At 35.3% G+C, this 27,881-nt stretch overlaps 1 protein-coding gene across 1 annotated transcript in view; it reads right to left on the bottom strand.

Annotated features, from left to right (window-relative positions):
* Window positions 1-2,876: 2,876 nt before the first annotated feature.
* Dchs2 (dachsous cadherin-related 2) overlaps window positions 2,877-27,881 on the bottom strand; it is a 258,908-nt gene continuing 233,903 nt past the window's right edge. The window contains exons 17-20 of the mRNA XM_078021990.1: window positions 24,544-24,674; window positions 22,304-22,590; window positions 21,214-21,346; window positions 2,877-18,163 (exon numbers count right to left, since the gene is read on the bottom strand). Of these exons, the coding sequence (XP_077878116.1) occupies window positions 15,543-18,163; window positions 21,214-21,346; window positions 22,304-22,590; window positions 24,544-24,674 (3,172 nt within the window). The 3' untranslated portion in view covers window positions 2,877-15,542. The remainder of the gene's footprint in view (window positions 18,164-21,213; window positions 21,347-22,303; window positions 22,591-24,543; window positions 24,675-27,881) is intronic.

Genomic DNA, 27,881 nt, shown 5'->3' with positions numbered 1-27,881 from the left:
TTGTCTATTGATCCCAGGTATGAGTTATACTAATGCTACATATATCATACATGTGTATCTATTCATAAAGAATTCTACATGTCTTTGTTTTGTATGTTTTAAACTTTATAGAAAGGCGGTAGTGTGGAATATGTCCTTTTGCAATGCATTATCTTAAAGGCTTATTTATGTTGGTACAAATAGTTTTTACTCATTCAGATTACTATTTCACATTATAAGTTTACCATAAATATTTATCAATACTTCTTTTGATGGACTGGATTGTTTCTAATATTTGCTTTGAAAATATTATTTCAATAAGTATTATCATATATGTCCATTATATGCATGAGAGATATTTTCTTTATAGTAAATGCCTAGAAATGGAATTAACTAGGTTGTCAGAAAGAGTATTGTCAACTTTGCCAAGATGTTATCAAATTGCTCTCCACAATGGTAATAACAACACTACTAGCAGTGCATAAATATTATGAATATATCGCAGCAGTGAATAAAAGTTTCTGATCCTCCACAGTTTTATCAACACTTGATATGTCATTGAGCATGAATATATTTATTAATCATGCAAATTTCCTTTCCTCTAACTTAACTTTGTCAATTTTTCTATAATGATATCACTTTCTTATTAATTTGTTATATTACCACTATCATGGTATCTATTATAAACATCTTTTTCTAAGTTGTAGATTCTTTTATGAGTTTGTTTATGTGATAGCTTTGTTTCAACCCTAGTTCTTAATTAAAGCAATTATATTTATCAATATTTTCTTGTGTTTGTATGTTTTGCATTGCAGACAATGATACTATCTGCAAACAAAAAGATATAATCTTTCATATCCTGATGCCATGAAAATATTCTGTATTTCCTTCTTATTGTTTAAATTTTTAATTTTAATTTTCATTTGTATATGTTAGGAAGAGGTACAATTTTATTTTTATGTAAATAACTTATTAATGTAGCTCCTTTTATTAAATTATCCACCTTGTCCTTACTTACTAAGCCATATCCATCCAAATTTCCATGCAGGTACTTGTTTCCAGTTCTCTCTATTTCTTCTCTTCATATCTGTTAGGGACCATCCTTCCTTTTTCTTCGATGTTGCCTTCATTATTACTGGGCCTTTGCTCTTCTGTAAGTATTTTTGAATAGTACGGCTCAATTCTACAAATACCCAATCAATGGCATTAAGTTTGTAGATGAATGTACAGAGAATTATTATTTTTAAATTATTGACTATTCCTTTCTACTATATATCATCACTTAATTGGGCCGTCTTTTACTTCCTGTAACACTATTCTGAATATTCTCCAAGGAGTCTTTTAATGTTAGATTTAGTCTTTAAAATACTGTATAGTCCTCTTGTTATTGTGAATGCAGTTACGAGCTTATAAACTTTTCTTCTACTGTGCTACATTTTGCATTTGATGGCATGTGTTAATGATATTTGACACTGATTTTATACTCATTCTCTATTAGTTCTAATAACTCATATGTAGAATTGCTGTCCAGACAATGATACTGTCTGCAAACAAAGATTTTTATCTTTTCTTTTCCACATTTGGTACCTTATTTCCTTTATTCTGGTCCTATTGGATCATATACAATTACTGGTACTCTTTTAAATAGTAATAAAAGAGATCCTTCTATTACTCCTGACATTAATTGGAATGCTGGTTCTAGAACCTGATCTTATTATGATTTTCAAAACCCCATTTCTAAGTAATATTGGGATATTATGAGTAATCATTAAGTTGTAGGTCTATTGGCTTAGTTCTCATTCATGAGAGCAAGCATTTATCCTTTGAGTTCTTATGGCTCCAAGTGGTAATGAGCCTAGTTTTTCCACTTTTTTTGCTCTGGTGGGGAGGGAGCTCAGCAGCTCTCCTTAGCTCCATGTTTTAAGAACCTAACCTAGTTACGGTCTCCATTTATTAGCAGTTTCCTTCAAAAATGCAGAGTGCCCATGTCTAGTAATGCCTCCTTTCTACAGCAGAACAGGCCTAACCTTTAGCTATGAAGCTTCCACTAGGTTTTTCTGTTCTTGGGAAATTTTTCATTAGAGTATAGACCTAAAAATGGAATTAACCATCTTTGTAGGGTAAGATATCTTCAACTTGAGCTGAAGGTTTAGCTTGATGGTAGAGCACTTGCTTAGGATATATTAAGCCCTAGATTTTGGTCTCTAGCACTAGAACAAACAAAACCACCTTACTAAATATTGCCATAGAGATTATTATTATTTTTTTTTAACTCTGTCATTTTTCTTTTTGCTTAAAATATTGTGTCTCATTGATATTTGCAGTGGATTCTGAAGTGACATATAAAACTTCAGAGCCATTTGGGTCATGAGTATCATCAGGTCCTTTTTTTTAATATAATTTTTTTAAGTAAGAAAAGATGAGAATCAGAAAAATATACTTAATACTTATTACTTATCTGTACAATCATCCCTCAATTGTGAGTTATAAGGACTACAAATTCTGGAACAAGGGAAAATATCAGTCCAAATGCCATAGAGCTTATCTGCCATTTCTTGAACATAATCTACTGAGGAATTTTCAAAATGGAGCCATTTTAAATTATCATTAAAAAATTTTAGGGACTTTCAAATGTGAGGCAGTATAATGAAGGGGTTAAAAGAAGAGCTTCCAGTCACTCAACCAAGTTGGATTCCAGACTCCACCAATTACTAGTTCTTTAAACCACGGTTTCCTTATTGGTAAAATGGGAGCATATTAGTATCTACCCTGAAGGGTTTTTTGAAGGTTAAACAAAATATACTACATATAAAACTCATAGTACAATATTTGGCACATAATGAACACTCAGTAAAATTGTATATTTAAGTTCACAAAGGTTAGTATATTTCCCTTTTATATGACATACAATCTGACAATAATCTGAACCCTTTTGTTTTTAGTACTTTCAATTTGTCCATTTCATAAAATTAACCACATATGCTTTCCATAATTATAGTTTAAGGATTTTCCACAGTTTCCAGATAAGAAGTAGAAAGCATACTTTTAAATGAATCAAACCAGAAGAACTTTATAATCAAAGTCCACTTGACTTTGTCTCATTTTTGAGGACTACTTTAACACGCCAGCAGCAGACAAATTATTTCCATTATATTAGCTGAAGAGACCAATGACGGATTTGAAATGACAGAAAAAGAAATAAGGTCAGTGAAATAAAAAATAAAAAGCCAAGTTTAAAGACCACATGAAGTTTCAATTACTAACATTATAAGGCTTTAAGCTTCTGCTTAGTATACAAGCAAACTCTGCTCTGTAAAACTATACTTAAAAACGGTGAATTCATTAGTCAATAAGGTATATTTACAAGGTATGTTTAGTTTTATAAGTGAACATGCAAAGTGAAAAATAGTATCTAATTCCTGGTGCAATGGTGATAGGCGTCTGTTCTTTTCAGGAACTGGCCTTTCTTCACATGATTCTTAGCAATCATGTGACCCAACCTGTTTTACCACAAGATTGACATGTGGCCCGGAATCCATTCTCCCACATATTGTAGTTGATTCAGAGGTTTTGCCATGCAAAATGTTTTTTAGTGAGATTTATTACCCTTTTCTCTTGTTGCTTTTGGATTTTGGGTCTTGTTAGAGAATGTTTTCCCATTCCCAGTTTATAAAAGTCTACATGTAGGTTTTCTTCTAGTGTTTGTTTGTTTTTATTTGTATGGGTTATCCTGGTGGCTGGTATGAAGAATAGATCAGTTTAATAATTTTTCCTTTGGCTGACCAGTTATTCCAGCTCCATTCACTAAAAAATTCTTCCCTTCATTAATTTCATGTGCTGCCTTTATCATGTTTTATAGTTCCACAGGCACTCAGTTCTCTGAAGATAATGTACCATTTATCTTTGAATGTCTTTAAGATTTTTCTCATTTGCTTTATAGCACTTCTACTGTGATATACTTGCTTTCTTTTTAAAATTTATCATGACTGAGGTTGGTGGCATAATTAGAATTATGATTTGATGTCAGATTGAAGATTCTTAGTCACCGTGTTTTCAAATATGGCTTCTCGCCCATTGTCTCCATTTTTCTTTTTGATTTCTAATTATACATATGTTAGACCTTTTTACATTGTTCCACTAATTTCTCATTCTTTTTTCAGTAGTTCCAAACATTTCTCCATGTTTTAGTCTATGCATTTTCTTTTGATATATTTTCTAATTTATTAATCCTCTCTTTATATGTGTCTAATCTGATACAATCTATCTGATATAAACACAATTATTGAGATCTTATCTTCAGTTACTGTATTTTTATAGGTTTATTGAGATGCAATTCACATACCATACAATTCATCTATTTAAAGTGTACAATTCAAAGTTTTTTAGTATTTCACAGAGTTATACAATCATCACCACAATCAATTTTAGGATATTTTCATTACCAAAAAGAATTAGCAGTAATTCCCCATCTTCCCACAACTCATCTAGCCCTAGGACTCTCTAATATACTTTTTGTCTCTACATATTTGCTTATTCTGAATGGTTCATATAAACAGAATCATACAATGTGACTGGATCCTTTCTCTTAGTATAATGTTTTCAAGTCCATCTGCATTGTATTGCATGTAAATACTTAATGTTTTTTTTTGCCAAATAATATTCCATTTTATGAACGTACCACATTTGGTTCATCTACTATTAGATAATTGACATTTGAGTTGTTTCTACTTTTTGGTAATTATGCATAATGCTCCTATTAACATCCATGGTCAAGTTTTTGTTGTTGTTGTTGTAGGGGGAATGGTTCCAGGGATTGAACTTAGGGGCACCCAACCACTGAGCCACATCCACAGATCTATTTTGTATTTTATTTAGAGATAGGATCTAGCTGAGTTGCTTAGCACCTTGCTTTTGCTGGGGCTGTCTTTGAACTTGTGATCCTCCTGTCTCAGCCTCCCAAGCCACTGGGATTACAGGTTGTGCACCACAAGCCTGGCCATGGTCAACTTTTTTGTATGAACATAACTTTCATTTTTTTCGAGTATATGCCTAGAAGTGAAATTTCTGGGTAACATGATAAGTGTATGCATAATTTTTTGAGGAACTAAAAGTCCATATAGACATACCCATATTACCTTGCATTAGGAATCTATGAGAATTCCAATTTCTCCCACCATCACCAAACACTTGGAATTACCTGTCTTTTTAAATTTTAACTATCTTAGTAGGCTTGAAATGGCCATGTATTTAAAAGTTTAGGATTCCCTTTTCATCTTTTGAAAATAGTTTCCAGTTTTCTCCTGAAGTTCTTCATTATGATATCTAATTTAAAAATCCACATAAGGGAATGGCAATATATGGTTCTTCCACGTGTTTGTTTTTATTAGTTTTGGTCATGTTACCTTTTCCTCGATATGCCTGGAAATTTTAGATTCAATGCTGGGTATTTTTTATAAATAATTAATGTTCTGGGTAATTTTTCCTCTATAGAGAACTAAATATTACTTTTGGTGAACAGTAAGAATAGGGACAAATTATCATACTTAACTGTGTACTTAATTTTATTCAAAAATTGGCTATTTTGTGAGACCTTGTCTTCTCTGGTTTATATGTATTTATTTTATTTTTTTGCAGGAGTACCAATTAATAACCTGCTGTATGAATAACCTGGTCCCTCTCCTCAGGGGCTCCAGATCCTAATTGCGGGTAGTTCTATTTAATTTCTCTCAAGATTGCAGTTGACATTTTCTGCTCAACCTCATGGGAGTTAGGAGCGTAGTATGTTAGGTTTACCCCTCTGTGTTTCTATTCTCTCTAGGATCATGGTTTCTTAGATCTTCACTGCATCGGTAATTCTTTAATGCCTCAAACCACACATACACAGAGCTGGGTTTTTTGTTTGTATTTTCTTATTCTCCATTTCTTCCTCTTCATTGCTGTTAGTATTTGTCTTTTGTACTTAGTTTTAGCAGGACAACTGGCCCACAACAAGAAACAATCATCACAGGAAGGCATGGATGCACTGGCATCTCTTCCGATTTTTCTCTTCTGTTCCATTAGTCATGTAGTAATACATCAACACCACCCCATTTTAATTATTGAGGCTTTATGATCTTGTTTTATCTGATGCAGTTAGTGCACACAACATTGATCATATTGTTGCCTAGCTATTCTTGCTTGTCTTTTCCCAAATAATGGTATAATAAAATCATTTAACTCTAGAAAAAAAAATATAAATATGGTATTTTTATTGGGATCACTTTAAATTTTTAAATTTACATAGGAACTACTGACATTTTTTTCCAGCATTGAGTCTTTCTATTTTAAAAAATCTATTTTTGTTACTTGGTGTCTTTCAGGAGATGTTATAATTTTCCTTATAAAGTGTTTAAGCACTTTTTCTTATTAAGTTTTTGCTTAGTTTTTTTTTTCCTTTTGTGAATGGAATCTTCTCTTTCATTTATCCTGATACTTGTTCATAAATGTGAAGGGTATTGATGTGATTTTAGGTAATAATTTTATATCTTACAACTTTATTTACCAAATTATTGTTAATGATTTCTCATCAATTATTCCGAGTTTTCCAGAAATATAGTTTACAAATAGTTTCACTCTGTTTTTTTCAAATTCTTATGTTTCTAATTGCTATCTTGTTTAATTGTATGAACTAATCTCTACAATACAAAGCTTTGGTGTATGTATCAGCCTGTTGTCTTGTTCTTGGCTTTTGCAGGAAAGGCTCTAGAGTCCTTCCATTGGAGAAGACCAGGTTTGGGAGTTAATTATCATCTTAAGGGACTGTCTATTTATGACTACTGATTTTGTAGCTGATCTTTTCTCTACTTAAGAAAATCTCCTATAGCTTTTCTCCTCATAGTTCTAGTAATTTATAGACCAATTTCTTCATGGTGAAACATCTTTGCATTTTTGAAATAAATCCTCCATGCTGTGATGTATTATATTTTTTACTGTGCTATTGATTGGTTTTGCTAATTACTTAAGAATTTTGCATACATTTTTGGTAAATGGCAATAGGCTATACTTTTTTGTTTTGTGCAATATTTTCAGGTTTTGATATGAATTCTGTATTCAACACATTAAAAGAACTTGAATAACTTCCTTATTTTTCCATGCTTTGGAGTAGTTTAAATCACATTTATATTATCTAATATTTAAGAGTTTGGTAAAATTTCAGTGTAAAGCAGTCTGAGGAGGAGCTTCTTAACATCCTTAATTCTGTTTTCAAATTTAGACTTAGGTCAATTTTGGAAATAAAATCATTTTAGATTTAATTTGAGTCTTTTTAGAAAGAATGATTTTTAAGTAGCCAGATTTATTTATTCATGAACTCTGTCAGGCTTTTGTTTTTATGTCTCATTAACTTTTGTTTTTACTTTTAATATATTCTTGTTTTCTTCTTCTTTCTAATTTAAAGTAATACCTTCTACTCCCAAATAATACTTATAAGACAATTAGCAAGCATGCTATTTTCATGGACTCTTTCTTTTATCTTCCATTTTTGTAGTTAAAAGTTATTTACTTTATCAAGGTATTTATTAACTATACACCATTTTATCACTTTATATATACACAATAAGTTCCACAACTAAGTATCTTTAAGGTCCTTATGGTGAATATTTCCTAGTATTTCTCAACTGTCCTAAAATTATTCTTTAGTTTGTTCTTTAGGAATATTCCTCACATATTCATACATTCATCTATTTTATACACACAGATTAATTTAACTAGATAGAAAATTTCTAGCTTATATTTGTCTTTGAGTATCTTAAATATGCTACACCACAGTCTTCTGTCTTAAAATGCTGTTGTTGAAATGTGTACCAATTTGATATTCTTTTTTCCCTTGCTAGAAACTTGGTATTTTTATCTGGAAGATCAAAAATATTTTTTTCCCTTTTGAAGTGTAGTACATTTAAAAAATATGTCTTGCTATCCACTATTTGGGTTAATTTTTTTTTTACATGGAATACCCTTCTAATATGTGGATCCTAATTTTGTTTTATGTCTGGAAAATTTTTAATGAATTATGGGTTTTGTATTTGTTCTGTTCCATTTCTTTTCTTCTTCAAGGATTCTGTTTTATACATGAGTTGAATCATTTTTTTTCCCCAGTCTGCTAAATCTGTGGTCTCTAGATGCCTTCAAACATGGTTTGAATTCTTTTTGATTTTTGTTTTCATTTTTTCCTATTTCCTATTTCTCTTGCTCTACTTTCCTTAGTGTCTATTAAACTTTTATTTCTCCTAGTTTAGTCTTTTAAATTTTTTCTTCTATTTTTAATTATTTTTTAAAAATTCTCTCTTGTTTTAATATCCTTCTCTTGGGTAGTTTTCTCCTTTGGATTGGTTATGCAACCTTTATAGTTTTTATGATTTTTTCTTAATTTCATTTAGTTACTTTTGGAATATTTAGCTAAAAATTTTATTGACCTTTGCATTCAGTGTCCATCAGTAAATTATTCAAGGCTTAGTCTTTTGGGTTATAACATATTTGAGATTGCAGTTATTTTGTGTTGCCTGTGCTTAATTGAGATGGGTTTTCCTGTATTTCAGGGAGTTATAATGTAGAGGGGGTGGCTGACCTGAATAGCATTCCTAGAGTCCTGGCTCTAGATCCCTTTTCTCTTGTTTCTGCAAAGTATTTGTAAGTAGGATCTCTTTGTATCTTCTGCTTTCTTTGGTCTCTTTTCCCCTTTAGGATTTCTCTTTCTTTGCTATTTATATGAATTGGAAATCTGCTTTTAGTACATGTTACTTATCAGGAGATCTCTTTTTCCACAGGATATTTGGGTCGGGTGTATCTTGGACACCCAGCATAATCTCATTCTACTTCAGTCTTTCTACTCATCTGCAAAGTGGATGCTTTACTGTCTTCCTGGTCGTTAGTTATTCTCTGACCTGTCTGCTGGTTTTCCACTCCAACAGTAGACCTTCCCTTTGGTAATTTATAATAATTCCCATTAGCAGTTTCTGGTTTTCTGACTCAAAAACATTGAACTATTCCCCTTTCCTTGTCACCTAACTGACACAATTGGTGGGTTTGCCTGCCTGCCCACATCCTAGAGTATGTGAGGTTGACTTCTCCTTTAGGAAAAGATTTTGTCCCATAAAATTTTGCTTTCACTATTCCAGATGATCTCACCATGTTTTTAGGGCATTGGGGAAGATTTAAGTCTATATTGATGCTATTTTCTTGCTGAGACAATAGAGCCCATCCCACTTTCTTTAATTTTTGGAGGGGGGGCACTATTTTATCATTTGTTTACAACCTTGCTTCACTTGTCTTCCTAATAATTAGTTGCTCAATCTTCCTACTCTTTTTGACCTCTTGGTATAAGAAAAATTCCAGATGTGAGTCCTGGGATCTTTCTTATTTCCTATAACATTTATTTACTCCTAGGTGGTCTCATATAGCCATTCAATTCATGGCTTTAAGTACTGTCTATAATTTGATGACTCCAAAGTTTCTCTATTTCCCTAACCTCTCCTAAAGCGCAAGCTCAGGTATGATTTCCTCCACACTCTGTATCCAGTCCACTCTCAAGAACTTACAACTCTACCTGTAGTATATTTCTTGATTTTGACACCTGAGGTCATGCTATAACATCACTAGCTGCAATTACTCCAAGAGCCATAACTGGGGTCCCATTACTCCTCCCCAGCCCTGCCTTGGTTTATTTTTAAAAAACTAGTCAATTGTCCTTTAAAAAATATGAATCAGATAATTTCATACTTCGATGTATAAGTACCAGCAATTTTTCATCATACTTTTTGGGAAAATATAAAGTCTTTACCATAACCTTCAAGGCCCTACACAATCTGTAACTTGGTTGCCAATATGAGTTTATTTCCTACTCCTCTTCCTTTCATAATCAGTTGTAGACCTCCAGCTTCATAGTTATCATAATTCTCCAAGTGGCTCCTACTTCAAGGTCCCTGTACCAGCTGACAAATGTACCTGCAAGGCTTTCCCCTGGATTGTTGCACAATTCATACACTTCTTTCAGTTCCAATAGCATTATACCAGAGACACCTCTTCTAGGTAATCAATCTAAACAGCCCATCTGTACTGCCCCACAACCTCGCCCATCTCTTATTTTTCTTTATAACTTACTATTAATTGAAAGCACTTAAAAATTATTTTTCTCAATAAAATGGGAGTTTTATGAATTCCCTAAGTTTGACTGTTCTATTCATTCCTGTTTCTCCAGAGCCCCAATACATAGCTTATTCACAATAAAAAATAAATATTTACTTTATTTATTCATGTGGGGCTGAATCAATCTCAGATTGCCATAATTCTGTTTCTAATAGACACATTTCTTTCATCTACATGGAATCAAACTGATAAATGTCACCAGAGTTCAAAATAAATGGACTATTTGAGAAAAAAAACTACGGGTTGTGCCTTGTGTATTACCCTGTGCTTTAAAAGTTGGGTAACATCTAATATTTGATAAATATTTGCTTAAATCTGTGAAGTGTCTCCCCATTATAATTTCTGCAACGTGTTACTGTACTATTTATTGACACAAATTCAAATCCATCAGTCTATGTTTGCTTTTATATTTAATAAAAGATCTTTCTCATCTTTATTCTGTTTTCCCTCCAGCTTATATGGTTTAACTAATTAGAATTTATTTTTAAATTTATGGTGTGAGAAGAAATAACTTCATGTGTACTGACTGGGTACAATTATCCCCATTCCTCAGTATGCATTTATTAAATAATCTGTTCTTGTTTAGAATATTACCCATAACACACTAAGTATATGTATATATAGACTACATCTCATAAATTTCTCATCTGGTTTTTACCTTAAATTTTAATAAGTTTTGATGTGAACATTCTAGAGATATCTACAAAGCAGGATTTTTCTCTCACAAGGATACAACTTCATTATGCTGGTCATGGAGAAGCCATGATTTATTACAGGATCTAAAACTAAATTAAACCAATGTGCTTGGTCATGTCATGTTACTGCCTCAAAAAAATATGCTTTGGAATGCCATTTATAACTTGTTTCTATTATGTCTAAAACTCACAAGATAACATGTGTATTGTGAGGAAGGGAGAGAGAAGGAATGCTGGCCCTTGACTTTTTCTAAGGTATTGTATAATATTCTAATAGGATATTTGAATTTACTTTCTCTCTGCCCTGGGATTGGCTAAAATTACAGAATTATGTCAGAGTTCTCACCTAATAGGTTTAAGGCCTGCATAGCTTAGCACCCTCTCCACGCCCATTCACACATGCACTCATTCATTATAAAAGCCATCTGTACTTTATAATACAAGTGGAGACCAGGCCTTTGCCCTGAGGGTTGACTATCTAACAACGAAACCCATTTATTTAGTTTTCTAACCAAAATAATGCTTTCTCATTCAAGAGATGTACTTGTGCATCTGCTATTTATTTGGCATGCCTTCCCCCTCTCTATTACTCACTTCACAGTTTTGGTTTAGCAAATGCAATGGGTGAAATGAATAAAGTTATGTAGACTAAAACAGTAGGAAGTGCTAATTGTCATCAAATAGCCAAGTGCTGAGTTTATAAGAGAAAGGTATAGTTTGATACGCCAGTCACGTGGGGCTGAATCAATCTCAGATTGCCGTCATTCTGTTTCTAATAGACACACTTCTTTCATCTACATGGAATCAAACTAGTAGATGTCACACCAGAGTTCAAATAAAATGGACTATTTGAGAAAAACCTATGGATTATGCCTTGTGTATTGTACTATGCTTTAAAAGTTGGGTAATATCTAATATTTGATAATAGAGTCACAACCATCAAGCAAGTACTCATCTTTTTAAAAGGATTAGCCACTAGGAAAGAATTTTATATTCTCTTCCAACTAACTGCTTCTGAACTTCCATTTATTTGGTTATATGTCCAGGGACAACTACCTAAAACTGTGACACTCTCAATGCCAAAGCCATGTAGAGTAGGGAATTAGGTAAGATAATCGTTGCTACTTTTTCTTTCTGAAATTTACAAACCCCCCACCCTCTGTGCCAAAAAGAAAAGAAAAAAAGAAAACCCCAAAGAAAAAATGAATGCAAGTTTATTCGTCATCAAACTATTTTAGGTCATTGATATCTAGCTTTAGTTTCACAACTTGATAAATCTAAATTGTCAAGACAATGGAGGGAACCATATGGGACGACCAGAAAAGGAGAAAAGAGATTCCTTAAAAGGCTAAATTTGTGATGGGTAAGTGACTTAGTAAAAGTCATTAAGTCGTATATTAAGAATTACGTTTTCATAAATTGTTATGCTTCTGCCTTCTTACATTTCTCTGTGTCCTAAACTATTGCTTTCCAGATTTAATCCTCTATTTTTTTCTATCCCTCATTCTTTGTTTTCCTCCTTCTCTTCCTTGCCTCCCTCCATCTCTGTGTCGGGCAGAAGCTCACACTGGGACACCTGATTTGGGTTCTAAGCAGAGCGTCTATAGCTCACTTATCCTGAAATCCCTCTTGCACAGGATGATCTCCTATTCCAACTCTCTCAGCTATGACTGAACAGATGGCCCTGCACATTTCAGCTCACATAAAACATGCTAAAAAAAAAAAATCTCAACAAGCTTATCTATAAAATCATGTGAGAATCCACTGGCCATATTCATTTCATGTATTTCATTTGCTTTGAAGTGGATCATCATTATCTTAGATCCTGAGTTACATCTTACCTTTTTAAAGTTAAAGCATGTGTAAGATGGCAAAAGACAACAAAAACAACAAAAGTTTGTACATTTGGATGAAAATAACTTTAAAGTTAATAATAAATTTTCATCTCTCTCACTTCTAGAAAGGATAGCAAGCAGAGCTCTGATGATAAAGGTGCTACAAACAAATCCTGTCTCAACTGGACATCAATTATAGACTAAATGTATACACGTGGAAGCTGCCAGTAGTGTATAACACATTTCAATATTTTTAAAAACAGTGAAATGATCAACTCCCTAAAGATACTGCATTTTTCCCTGTATTTGCCCAGGAATCTGTTTTGGAAGCCAATTCAATGATTACTACTAGGCCATGGAATTTTGATATCCATTTGGTACTGATTTACACCAGTATTTTTAAGGCTGCCAACAAGAAAGTCCAGAATTTCAGGCAGCCAAAATTCCACAAGAGACAACTGTCTTTTATTTTATAGCTTATGAATTTGGGGCTTAATATGATTTTCCACCAACAAGTTCTGTACCCCCTCCAGAGTGCTAAAGCTGGTGTAGAGATCAGCAAAGTAACACAGAACATATGAGGCAAGTTAATATTAAACTTGAAGGAAAACTGTACAAATTACATTGTTTACTTAGGAAAAAGCACTCTAGTTGAAAGGGCTGACATATGATTTATTACAAACACTTAGCCAGCATGTTCACATTTTACCCTCAACCCTACTTGTGGCAGTTTTTTTGGTGGTGGTGTGGTGCTGGATTACAGTATTAATAAAGCTGTCAATTAAAAATCCACTAACTATTGGGAAGGAGCTCTAAATACTTCATGTCTTCTGTTTTTATGAAATGGCTAGAAAAAATACAGAATCATATTCAGTAATAAATCACAGGCAAATAACTTAGGGAAGAGTTGGATGGGCAATTATCTTTAAACGTAAGTAAATGGAGAACCTGTTTAATTAAAAACAACAAAACGTTCTTGGTTTCCAGAAATAATTCTTTTGCAAAATAAAACTTTCACACATAATTAGAAAAAAATAGAATTATAGAATTTCTTGCTTTGCTCAAAGCAATCTTTTGAAGAGTAAAAGAGAGAATAGATATTGAAACACTGAAATAATTAGGATGTGGGTTTTTTTTTTCTCACAAAAGTCATGAAATCTTTTTCCCCAGATGCCATGAAGAAAAGAAGAGACGTGGATTGGTCCTGTAATAGTTAAACCTTCCATACCTAAATGACTTTCTCCAGGCTTGTTCAAAACTTTCATGTTTCATACACTTTCTAATGTGGTTTTTATACACTTGTTCTCAATTTGAGTCAACAAGGACATATAATAGTGTAAATATCAGCACAGGAAGACTTAGAATTATGTATTTACAAAACCAGATATCAAACACTGTACCTGCAATGCTTTCTTAGTAAAGAAAAATTAATTATTTCACATAATTTCACAGATGAGGCACAAAGACTTAATGAACTAGTTCTGTAACAGAAGCTCACCCTAACCCTATGGTAAGAAAACCATACCAGATAGCATTGAGGTTTCACTAGAATTGCTAAGCTGCTATCCTAAAACCTGACCATGGTGCCTACCAGGGGAGGATGATTTCTGGACCATTATTCTCAGGATGCACCCTGGATTCTCAGGTTCATCAGAGAGAAGCATGTGAGCATCATACAACACTACGCTTATTTCTTAAACAAGGGCTGTATAAAACAGAATTACTTTCACCGCATTGCCACATTGCTACATCTAATGGCAGTTAAAGCTAAACACGAGTCTGAGTGAACAGAAGAGTCTTCTGACATCCATTCTTAACATGTAGAGTAGAAACATTTATATAAAAAAAACTTCATTTAAAAATATATTGCTAAATTACTCTATGAAATTTATAATTAGCTAATAACATAATTTTATCTACACAGACTTTAAAAACGGACATTGAATGGATAAATTATTTCATACCCAAAGTCACTGTATCTAGAAGAAAATAAAATTGAAATTGTTATAAATTAATCTTCATGTATGAACCCGTACCCTATTATAAGACAGAGTATTGAACAAAAACATCGTTCTATTTGGAGAGAAGGGCAAGATGATGTGTCGGGTGGCAGCTAACCACATAAGTATTGCTAATATCCATCCTGACCCTCTATCCAGATCATATATTTCTGGATCGTTTAAACAGTAAATAGTTATCTGTTTTTCCTATTGACACATAGTTATGAAAATTTCATTCTTAATTTCCCATTAGATTTCCAAAAAACACCACTTTGAAATTCAAATTACAGCTAAACTCCACAAGGCTGGTATATGGGCAAAGTGGAGAAATCCATCCATATCTGTATCAGATTCACAGACTGCCACTTTGCTTTAAAACTTAAGTTTATTCCTCTAGATTTCCCCCTTTTTATTACTTTCTTTTCTAAACTCATTCCCCATTCAGACATTACTTGCTTTAGATTAGCAGTGTAATCAGCAGCAATCTGGCCAGGGTGCCCTCGACTTTATTTCTATTTATTTTCATAGAAACATTTTGGCAGGCAGCAAAGTTCACTCTGTTCTTTGGAAATCTAATCACACAGAAAACCAGGTACGACAGAAAACACACGATCTGATATATTCAAACGTGAGTCCTGAGAGCAAAATATAAAGTTTAAAAGAGGAAATAACTCCTCATTAAGGCTGGAAGAAATTTGAGAAACTTGAATGGGGGATATTTTTAAAAAACCCTGGCTAAATTAGATCCCTCACTTTTAGATAAGAATGAACCCAATCTTGAGGAGTTTGCTTGGGAATGCTTTGCTCAGCCATTTGTGACCGGTGGTCAGCGGGTATTTGGCACAGCCATGGTTTTATATCTGAACTTCATCTTCAGCTTTCAGTTCAGGGGTTGCACCACGGAGGTGTGGTCCTAATAACCCCCCATCTGACAACCGGGGCGACCTGGCAGGAGTCTGCACGGCCAGTAGGGAGAGAGTTGGAGAAAAGCTAGGAGCCATGGCTTCCGAGAGAGAACTGGGGTGGCAGAGAATTGGGGAGCGTGGGTATTTCTGAATGACCTGACCTGGGGCTATGGCCGGCATTCTTGGTGGAACTGCTTTAATCCCAGGCTGGGCTACCGCGGTTATCAAAGGCGGTGGGAAAACAAAAGACTTCTCTTTGGGAATGCCAGGCAGATGTAAATGCTCGTCCTTTAATTTTGCAATATCATTAAACACTGAGGCAAGAGGTTGGAACTTGGGTTCCCAACTCAGCAGATAATCCCAGGTGGAGCTGCCTCTCAGATCGTGATGGAAGGTTATCTGAGTCGGAAAAGCTGCGCATCTTGCTTCCCGATCACTTGACATAAAGATAGACTCTTTCCTGACGTCAGCCAGGACACCCTCTTTCACCTCCCTCCTCTGAAGTGGCTGGGGTGATCCCGTATTTTGAACATAGAGCGTGCTGCAGCTTCCCCCACCATCTCTGTCCTCAAGTGTCTGGCTGGCTTCTGCAGCTTCGACCGTGGCCATCACATCTGTTTCCCCAGACAGGCAGGAGAGCTGGTCTGAGTCCCGGGGGATTCCGGAGTCAGGCACCCTGGACCCCCGATCACTCAATGCCGAGTCCGAGTCCTTTCTGTAAGGGTGCTCATTTATCCTCTGGATTTCTTGATCTTCTGCAGTTTCTCCTTCCACAGAACAGTGGCCGCTGGAGTTTGAGTGCCTGTACAGGTTGATCACGTCCTTCTCCATGATGCTTAGTAAGCTCAACCACTCAGGCACGGCTGGCACAGGTACCTCCTGATTGCACTTGCTGGTTGTCTGGAAGCCCTGGAGCATGCCGGCATCCCTGGTCAGACTCAAATTGCTATCTAAGGACGATGATGCTTTCTTGTCCTCACAGTTGCGTCGTGTGTCTTTCTGTTTATGTCTTAGTATCAGGACGAGGAGAATGCCGATGAGGGACAGAAACACTAAAACGGAGACTGTGAGGCTGATCAAAAAGCTGTCAGCAGACATCACTGCCTGTTTTCCATCGGAGGACAAAGACACGTTGACAAACACGGTGCAAGACGCGTACTTGGAGCCGGGTTTGGGGCTACGGGCGATGACTTTCATTTCGAAGGTGTGTTCTCTGATGACCTGACTTTGTATGAGGGGAGTGCCTCTCATCCAATAAACATTTCCACTTGTTTCATTTATGGCAAAGAAAGGAGATGGAGTTCCAAGGGAGTAAAGAATGACTCCATCCGTACCAGCATCTGCATCTGAGGCTTCCACTCTTCCAATCCACTGCCTTCCTTGATTCTTTTCTAGGTGGTTGAAAAAATATTCATCTTGAGTGAAAACGGGCTCAAATTCATCTATCCCTTCAATGTCCACCCACAACATTAAGGAGGCTGTTGATCCACCTTTGTCTTTGGCCTGAACGGTGAGGCAGTACCGACTGACCTTTTCATAGTCAAGGATTTGCTGAGCACGAATATCTCCTGTTAAAGGGTCAATGATGAAAAGGTCCTGGTCAGGTGACATTCCGTGAGTGACAAAACAAGGTGATAAAATAGAGTAGGTCAATTCTCCATAAGGACCTGCATCAAAATCCAAAGCATTTATGGAGCATAAGGTGGAGAAAATAGGCAGATTCTCAGGAACAACACAATTCGTGCTGGGGGACATAAACTGAGGCACGTGATCGTTCTCGTCTAAGACACTGATAGACACGACGGCAAAAGAAAAGTGCTTCTTTTCTTCATCTGAAGCTTGGACAGTTAAAGTGAAGGTTACCGTTTCTTCATAATCCAGAGGCTTGACCAAATAGAGGACTCCCGATTTTTCTTCCAAGTGAAAATGCTCCTTCTCATTTCCAGAGATTATGTGGTAGACGATTTCTGCCCGTGAACCCACATCACAGTCACTTGCTGAGACAACGGTGATGTGGCTCCCTAGCGGGGTGCTTTCCTTGACGTGGGCGTGATATTTCAGGCTGCTGAACTTGGGTGGGTTGTCGTTGACATCAAGCACTCGTATGTACACGACAGCTGTGGAGCTCATGGGAGGGCAACCATGGTCAGAGGCTAGAATGACAAGCTCGTGGCTGGCACCTGCTTCTCTGTCCAGGTGGCGAAGCAACACAAGATGACCAGTTTGCTTCGAAGGATGTTCTGAATGAATGAAACTAGTTTCCACATGGAAGTTGTTCTGTGAATTACCACTGATGATGGAATATTCAACTTGTGTATTTTCATAGGTCCAGTCAAGGTCCATGGTCGAAAGAGTCATAAGTGTGCTTCCAATCAGAGCATCTTCAGTCAAACTAAGGTTATGGTACCCGACTACAAACTCAGGGGCATGGTTATTCACATCTTGTATTTGTATCTCCACTAACGTAAGAGCCCTCAGGTCAGGAATTCCACCATCGCTGGCTTCCACGAGAAATCGAATTGTTGATATTTTATCCAGAAGTAATATAGGGCTGGTAGTAAATATTGTACCTGAAAAAAAAAGTCAGAGCATGTCAGTATTGTGACGTGAAATGTTCATGGCCAGTGTAGTCAGCAGATGCTTATCGAGTATCTAACTGTGTTTAGTTCTTTGTGTGTAAACAACAACCAAGTCCAGATAGAAATTAAAGTTATTATGTTTATATAATGTTATAAACTTTATAAAAATACAGCTAAGATTCAGAAATAATTTTTATTTTATAAGATTCAGAAATAGTTTTAATGACATAAAAATTCTATATGTGTGCTTCTTGAGATTGCCTTCGCTACAATTCTTTTTTCTGAATCTTACTCTTCTGTAGTAAGTTGTTCTATAACTGCTTTTAAAAGACAAATATGGTTTTATGAGTGCATTATAGTCATACATAATAGTTGGGTTCATTTTGACATATCATATATGCATGAAATTTAATTTGATCCATATTAGTCCCCAGTGCCTCCTCCTTCCCTCCCCTTTTCCCCCCTTACTCTTGCCCCCTACTCTACTGGTATTCTGTCTATTTATTTTTAATTGATGCTTTATAGATTATACATAAAAGTAGAAGTCACTCTGATATATTTATACATGCACATAGCATAATTTTATCAAAATCATTCTGCATTTCCTCCCTTTTCTGTCCCGCCTCCTTCCCCCTCACTTTTCTTCTTTTCTATAGATCTTCCCTCTATTCTTACGATATCCCACTGTCCTCTATTTTCCCCCTCACTTTGGTCTAGCTCCTGAATCTGAGAAAAAACATTTGATCCTCAGTTTTCTAGGTCTGGTTTATTTCATTTAGCATGATGCTCCTCATTTCCATCCATTATCAGCAAATGCCATAATTTCATTCTTCTTTATGGCAAGTGAAACTCCATTTGTATGTATACCATATTTCAAGAAAATATATTCTTGTTTGTAAAATTGATTCCCTATTCTATGAGCCATAAACAAATGTATAGAGATATTCTGGCATAAAGATACTTATTCTGGAAATATTGGTTGACACTCACTCTAGTCCAATGAAAGCAGTAAAAATGATAATATGGAATTATAACTCTTCCTTAATATTATAATTATAGATATACTTTTCCTAAAGCTCATGGTTCATTCAGCAAGTGAATTTTTCCCTTACTGATAAAATATATATTTAACACTTACTATATTAAATACAGACATGATTTTTATGAATATAAATGGAACAACATTTTTCTAAGATAAATGTGTTTTAAGTATGATCACTGAAGAAGAATACTGAATAATGACATTTTCCTAAAGGATTTTAAATCAGCTTACTACAGTGATGCCGCTACATCATTATAGCTGCTCAATTCACAATAGTTAAGCTATGGAACAAACCTAGGTGCCTTCAACAGATGAATGGATGAAGAAGATGTGGTATAGATACTCAATGGACTATTACTCAGCTATACAGAAGAATAAAATTATAGCATTTGCAGGTAAATGGATGGAACTGGAGACTATCATGCTAATTGCAATGAGCCAATCCCTAAACACCCAAAGCCAAATGTTCTCTGTGATATGCAGATGCTAACAGCAATGTGGGAGGGGAAGTATAGAAGTTCATTGGATTAGACAAAGGAGAATGAAGGGAAGGGAGGAGGGATGGGACAGTAGAATGAATTGGACAAAACTTTTCTGTGTTCATACATGAATAAATGACCACTGTAACTCTACATCATGCACAACCACAAGAATGAAAGTTATATTCCATGTATGTATGATATGTCAAAATACACTCCACTGTCATATATATCTAAAAAGAACAAATTAAAAAAATATATACTGGGGGGAAATGCTGGGGACTGATATAGGCCCAAGTATATTGTCATATTGTGTATATCTATGAATATGTATTCACAAATCCCATCAATATGTGTGATGTAACGCACCAATAAAAATGTGGCCGGGGAAAGAAAAAAAAAAAGCCACATTTCAATTAGAGTCACACCATGGACTGAATTGACTTGATTCGACTTAAAGTTTTAAAAACATTCTGATCAACAGGAAAGGTGAATTCAATTTGCCAGTGTCCAGGGCAGCAATTGCCAGGATCTGACATCATGGCGGAGAAGCAGGCACCAAATTCCAGACATGTTTATATGCATACATTACTCATTCATGAACAGGCTATGTGGTAACATCACCTATTTTTCTTACAACACCCTGGGGACCTCATTCTGATATTTTGGGACCAAATTCTCCTTTCAAGCATCCTGAGGTTAATTTTTAAGTCAGCTCTCTCTTGCAGAAATAATGCAAAATGGTGGGTAGAGGTTGGAACGCACAGTGTGATGTGTCCTAATTTTTGTTCTTTTCTAAAGTGTTCTAGGACATTGCTTTGCTGATAATATTCATTTTTTATAAAATTTAGCTCTTAATGTCCACTCACTGTTAAACTTTCTCTGTATTCCACTTACCTGTTCAAATCTGGAATAACCTGCATGAATTCATTTTTAAATGCATTCACGAATGTCTAGTTCTTAGATAAAACTACAAAGAGACTTAAAAGACATCAAATAAAGTAGAACATCACATCAGCATGGTTTCCGTTTAGTAGAAATGGATACTTAAATTGTTTTCCTTTTTCACTCTTCTTGTCCTTATTGAACAAATGAAGCTATTGCTGAATATTTTTGTACTTGGTTTGAGTAAAAGACTCTACTAAGGTGAAGTCCTTAGCACTGACTTAATCCTTTCAACATCATTTTGATTATTGTTGAATCCCAGGAAAAATGGCCTGAATTGTGCTTGGATAGATGCATGAAACTGGGGGTGTACTATCTTGGGGGTCTAAATTTCTGAGTATTTACCAGCACTTAACCAATGCCTTCTGCTTCTCAGTCACTGAGATGTTTGGGAAGAGAAATAACACTGGTGTTTGCTATTGCAGTGTTTGACATGAAGACAAAGAAGAAGGTGGTGCCTATAATTGCAGGGGCTAGAGATAGGGGGCTATTGAAGGAGCATCTGGAAAGTATTACTTCATGATTCCACCCTGTAACTCAAACCGTGAGCTCTAAAGTCACTAGAAACCACTCACCATTCATGGGATCAATGGCAAATTCCTTAGAAGAGGAAAGGATCCTATAAGAAATGGTCTCATTGCCTTCTAGGTCTGAGGCTGACACAGTCAACACTGAGTACCCCAGAGGAACCAATTCAGGAACTGTGACCTAAGCACAAGAGAGGAAAAAGCACATTGTGTTTAAAGGCTAAAGGCACATTAATGACCAGGGCCAGAACATAAGGTCATTTTGTCTATTTTGCTTATGGAAACCATATAATTCAACATGACTCTCTTAGATACATCGATTTATGAAGGTGACACATTAAAAATATTAGGTCAGGGAATAGCTCAGTGGTAGAGCACTGGCCTAGCATGTGTGAGACCCTGGGTGGAATTGTCAACACTGCAAAAAAGGTAAAAAAGAAAAGAAAAGAAATATGTTTTCAGTTCCTGGAGAGAGAAAAGAAAAAGTCTAAAATTTTATTCAGTTTTGATTTTTCTTATGAATTTTTTTTCTAAATTATTTCTGTATGTTGAATATTGTTAATATAGTCACTGTTATATTATTATATCATACACATTGTATAATTTAAATAAACCTCTATAGTTTAGTTTTCCTCCTGTGTTGACCTTTAAATCTTACATTTGCTATACTCAAAAGTCCTGGAGTTCATTTCCAAATGCTTAGTTGAATACTATTGTTGCTCTAACTTCTCTAAACAGATACTATGCTCTAAATACTAAAATTTCCACCTCATAGATTTGTACCTAATTTGTTTTAAGATATTAATTAGTATATTCCAAAAATATGCCTAAGGAAGAAAAAAATTTTCCAAATTAAACGCAGATAATCCAAACTCCCTCGTTTTATCTGTGGCTTTGCAAATATGAAGCAAGTTCCAATTGTTCTGAACAACCGGACTCCAACTTCACAAAAAAAAAATCTTAAAAAAAATGATGACCTACATACTTTATAAATTGAAACGAATGAGACATTTCGATTCCATAATTACTTATAGTTTCCACAATATAAAACCTGTGGCATTAAATCAGGTACCCCAAACAAGGAATATTATCTTAGTGGGCCAGCAATGGAAAGCTTACGTTTCTTCAAGCTCTTTACCTGATAGAAATCTTGAGAAAACACTGGTGGGTTGTCGTTGACATCCAGCACAGAGATGGTGAGGGATCCCTCTGTGTGGTACACTGAATCAGAAATTTGAACGAACAACTTGTATTCAGAAGCTTCCTCAAAATCCAATGTTTTTATCAATACCACTCTCCCAGTGTTCTGATCAATGGCAAATTTGGCTCCAGGGTTACTGTCTTTTGTGAAACTGAAGATGAAAGCTGGATTCAAATCCGCATCATGAACTGATATCCGAGACACAATTATACCAGGCAAAGAATCTGAAATAGTCATGACCAGTGTCAACCTCCATTAACATTCATCCTTTGAAAACAATTTTTTTTTCAAGAGTATAATCCAAGTGTCTCATTGTAAATCCAACATGGTTTGCTCTTTTTTGGCATGATTTCTCATACAAAGCTCCTTATGAACTAAACAAAAACTCAGAAGGATTTATGAGCCCAATAAAACTGAAAATTTACCAAGGAGTAGGAAATTAAGAAAGTAGAGTATATTCAATTTTTCACATTACAGTTTTTTTTTAAATTATATACTTATAACACCACTCTGGGGTCAAGGAACATTCTAAGCATATACCTGTACTGTGTAGTTTCTATATCAAAATCATACTCATAGTGGATGTGAGTAGGAAAAACATTACTCAAAATATTAATGCCAAGCATAAAATTTTGAAAAGAAAAATCAGATTTTAATTTAAAAAAATTGGGTACAAATATAAGAGTTAGCTACTTATTCCTTTGTATTTATTTGGCAAAATTATTTCTTTCAGAGTTGCACTGCTTCTTTCCCTTAAATCTGATTTTCAAAATTATCAAGATGATAGAAAGACAAAATTTATATAGTGCTAGTGATGAAAACAAATCTCTAATATTAGTCACTAAAAAAAATTACAAAATAGATGACATGCTTAATGTCTCACATACCACATGTGTTCTGCAGCCTAAATTGCCCATGAAAGGGACTTTGTTACTAAGCTGTAGGTATGGTGCGGGTGGAAAGAGTATGCCAAGATGCTCAGAATAGTTCCACTGTATATGAGCCTCATAATTTTCAGTTTGAAGCTTGAGCATTCTTGATGTGCACTAACCACACCTTACCCCATTCAGTACATTTTGATTTATGCAGTTTGTTCTTGTGTTATTATTTAACACTAATGCAAGTGCTTACGAACACGAACATTTGATTTTCCATAAAAATCAAATGAAAATAAATAGGTGAGAGGCAAAACTGGAAAATGTTCTTATTTATGGAATTTAACATTTGGGGGCATCCCTAGACATAGAGATTTCTGGAATATATCCCTCTGTGAGAGGTGGTGCTTATGATTTGTTTGGAAAGTGAGCATAATAAAATGGTAAGGATGTTATAGAAATGAGTTTAGTATTAAGTGAAAACAAGCAGCTGCCTATGTAGCTCAAGGGTAGAGGTCTTGCTTAGCAGATGTGAGACTCTGGGTTCAATCCCCAGGAGAGAGGGAGAGGGAGGGAGAAGGAGAGAGAGAGAGAGAGAGAGAGAGCAGAGAGGCAAGTGATAAGCCACCAGTATTTTCAACTTCAACTATAAAAAGTTGGGTTGGATTTCACCAGTGGAGTGAATGAGCATGTGTAATTTTGGGTTCATAAACTGTGCAGTCATTGTCTAACTCACACACCCAAACAATTAAGATTAATCCATCTATCACAAAAAAACTTTATATTTTCAACATCTACCATTAGTGTGATGCAACCATTGAAGTCTAGGGGACTTAAGGAGGAAAACGATGACTTTGTTCAACCAACATCCAACTTATTTCATTAATTGTCATTAGTATCTTGCAACGATTGACGAAGCTAGGAGTCTAAGAACATTGCTTCTTCTCAGAGAAGGTTCACTGTTTCCACAGCCAAAAAAACTTGCTTATTCAGAAAAGTTTAATTTTTAAGGAAAGTGTGCACATAAACAGATATTATATGGAATGGCAGTTGGCAGATGGGGACTCAGCCTCTTGCTAATCTGAATACAAATCCCAGCTTTAACACTTAACTCCTTTGACATTTGATATTTAACATTTGATATTTAACCATTCATTTTTAATGCCATACAAGTAAGATAAAAATTTCCAAGCTTGCATGGCTGTGCAGGGCTAGCACTCATACTTAACATAGTGTCTGGCTGAAAGAAATGATAAATGATATAAGTAAATCAAAACCACCACACCAAATTGCCACACTTACTTTCTGCAATTTCTACTGCTTCAGAGGGGACAAAAACTGGAGCATTGTCATTTATATCAGTCACTTGAATCTCGATCATAGTCGTATCAGAAAGCCTGGGCAGCCCTTTATCTGTGGCTTGCACGATCAATCTGGTTTGGAAAAGAGTCAAGGAATGTTACTCACCATCCAGAAATTAGAAAAACAACATAAATATCAAATATCTAGTTGAAAATCTTAAAATGAGCTGACTAGCTACTTTTATTTCTCCCCTGGCTTTCTCTAAATGGTATCATTTAAAATTTATTTCTCGTAAGAATGGTAGCCTGAAAATTTTTTTAATTTTGACATGTTTAGAGAATCAAATCCAGCAAGCTTCCAGGGATCATGAAACATTAATGTCAAAATGAATGGACCACTTCTGGTAGAGTGTAAAATTTAATCCTATCCTACCAAGGACAACCTAAAAATTACAAACACCAATATCTATACTTTGGATAAGCAGATTTCTTCTACTCTGCCATGTACAACCTAAAATACGGCTACATTTCCATTTTACTGTACCAACAAAAACAGAACCACTAAAAGATTGCTTTGCACTGCTATTTTTTAAGATTGGAATTTCAAATCAATCAAAATTACAGAATAAAGGACAATGCCATAATATCTCTCTCTCTCTCTCTCTCTCTCTCTCTCTCTCTCTCTCTCTCTCTCTCTCTCTCTTTCCCCCTCCCCCTCTCATACACACACACACACACACACACACACCACTTCATATACATGGGGTGGTAGTGGCTGGGAATATAGCTCAGTGGTAGTGTGGTACAGTGTTTACCTAGCATATATGAGGCACTGGGTCCGATTGATTTACTTTTTGAATGTTTCTTGGATTAGTGCTTTTATTCACTATACTCCTGTCTTCCTTCAAAGCCTAATCTTCATTCAAGTAGTATTATCAGCCATCAATCATACTTTGCCAGGAACCGAAAAGTTTTCTGGAACATGGACTTGCAGTGTTTTCAAAACCAGTACAATCCAGGCAAAACAAGACATGAAATTTTCAGTGCTAAATCCAAGAATGTCCTGGGCACACCTAAGCAAGTCGGTCCCTGCAGACTCATCCCTTATCTTTCCACCTGTGATGATGTTTAGGTATTGTATCCTTTCTCACCTGGGGTGCTTCTTGTATGTACCAACCTCCCTACAAAGGTCTCCTCTGTTCCTATCCATCACCCAAAGAGAAGCTCAATTGCTCTATCTAAAATCCTATTTGTGGGCTGGGGATGTAGTTCAGTGGTAGAACATTCATTTAGCATGCATAAGGTTCCATCAGAAACTAAATAAAATTTAAAAACTAAAATTCAATTTGTACAATCCGCTCCCCCATCCTTCAAACCTTTCCTGGTCCTTCTTGTCAAGGTTGTCCAAACCCCAAGCATGTACACATGACCTTCTATGACCTGACTTCTGTCTAGAATCCCTGTCCCTAGGCCTCATGGCCTTCCAAATCTCCAATCTCTTTTAAGACTGCACTGACCTCTCAACTTCCCCTTTATCAATCCCCATGGCACCCTGTACATTTTTCTACCCTAGCAATCACTACTTTTAGTTCTTAATGGTTCATTTGTCTACCTCTTCTATAAGTTCCTTGAGATCAGGTGGCTACTTTATTTTCAGAAAGGAAGGAAGGAGGGAAGGAGAAAGAAAAAAAAGTAAAAAAAAGAAAAAAGAAAAGAAAATAGATTGAGCATTGGATTTTCACAATCTGCCCAAGGTCACACATGTACTATATGTCAGACATAGAATTCAGCTTCCAGTCCTGGTCACATGGAAAGCTTTGCTCTACTATTTGATACTCCTTCAATGTGCCTCTCTTGCTATATATACACAGCACCCTAATAAAAAATCATCAGCTTGTTTTTAACTTCTTTCTAAACACTCTAAGTCTGGGTGGAAGAAGCTGCATCCAAAAGTGAGATGTCAATTAGAAGGTGGTCTTTCTTTCAGAGGTGGTATCCATCTTGCCCAGTTGTGGAAACTAACTTTTAAGAAACTGAGTTTTGGGAGTAGATACATTTCTACTTTATTTTCTATTGTTAGACCCTTTTAAGTATCCTTTTTCCAATCCTAAATTTGAAAATGAGGTGAAATAAGCATCAACTCATTCTTGACTTGGACTCCATTTAGTAGCAAATGACGACTGTCAATCTTAACATTCACAAAGCTAGTGCCTTCCACACTTTCAGAGTTGAGATTATCAGCACAACCACTTGAATTTCATAGTCCTAGGAACAATTTCTGGTGGAAAGTTTGTTAGTATGACCACCAATCAGGTACATATGGAAATATTTTGCTAAAAGTAATCAACTCATAGTGTTGTCCTCCCTTGCTGCCTGCCCTTCTCCAGGGTCACCTGGTCTTAGCCAAGATCTCAAAGTTAAGGTTCCATCAACTCTTCTACTGTTGTCAAAACCATCCTTATTTTCAGAATACTATAACTTCAGGGCTTCTATGCAATTTCTATTGCAGGTTTCAAAAACAAAAAAGTAAGGAAAATATGTAGTTCATTTTCAAAATAAAAGGGCAAGAAAAAAGGTTTCTCAATGGCTTGAAGAACAAATAAAAAATGATGAAAGTAGATCTGCAGAGATTCTACATAGAGTGTCTGTGAGACCTCAAGCCGTCCATGATGGCTCCTTGGCAGTCATTGTGAAACTATTGGTTGTAGCCAGGCCAACTGGCTCCATGTAACAAAACTATTGCCCTGATTATTATGATCAGCAGAGACTATAAATGAAACTGACCAGATTTTGAACAGACCGTTCTAAGTTCAGAACATATTTTTCCTATTCTCTCAACCATGGGAAACTTCTTTCACTATGCTAAACATTAAATGAGGCCTTTGACCAGACAGGATCTTTTGTAATTGCCTTAAAACAGTAAATATGTTGGTAGGAGATTTTTTCAAAAACTCTTTCTCATCTATATTTTAAATGTCTATGAAAAATTTTCTATTCCTTTTCAAATCCTAAGGAAACCAGAAGTGATCAGTCAGCATCAGAACCATCTAAAAAAGAAGTATGACTTCTGGCTGAAGATGGTAATCTGACTTCACAAGTTTATATCCTCTTCTTTCCAAGATTCTTCAAAAGTGATAGCAAGGCAATCTAAAACAATGTGTAAATCCATAAGGCTAAAAAGAAATGGGAGAAAATGTTAGTGGGTGGAGTAGGTGAGAAGCATCAACATTTCTAAAAGATATAAGAAGATTCAAGAGTGGTTATAGATGAGTGAGTTGGAGAAGATCAAAGATTAAAATGTGTTCAGGATATACAACACCCAAAGTGTCCCCTAATTTA

Source organism: Ictidomys tridecemlineatus, chromosome 9, assembly GCF_052094955.1.
Source record: "Ictidomys tridecemlineatus isolate mIctTri1 chromosome 9, mIctTri1.hap1, whole genome shotgun sequence".
NCBI classification, from domain to species: domain Eukaryota; kingdom Metazoa; phylum Chordata; class Mammalia; order Rodentia; family Sciuridae; genus Ictidomys; species Ictidomys tridecemlineatus.
This window is presented reverse-complemented; position numbering and strand designations above follow the sequence as displayed.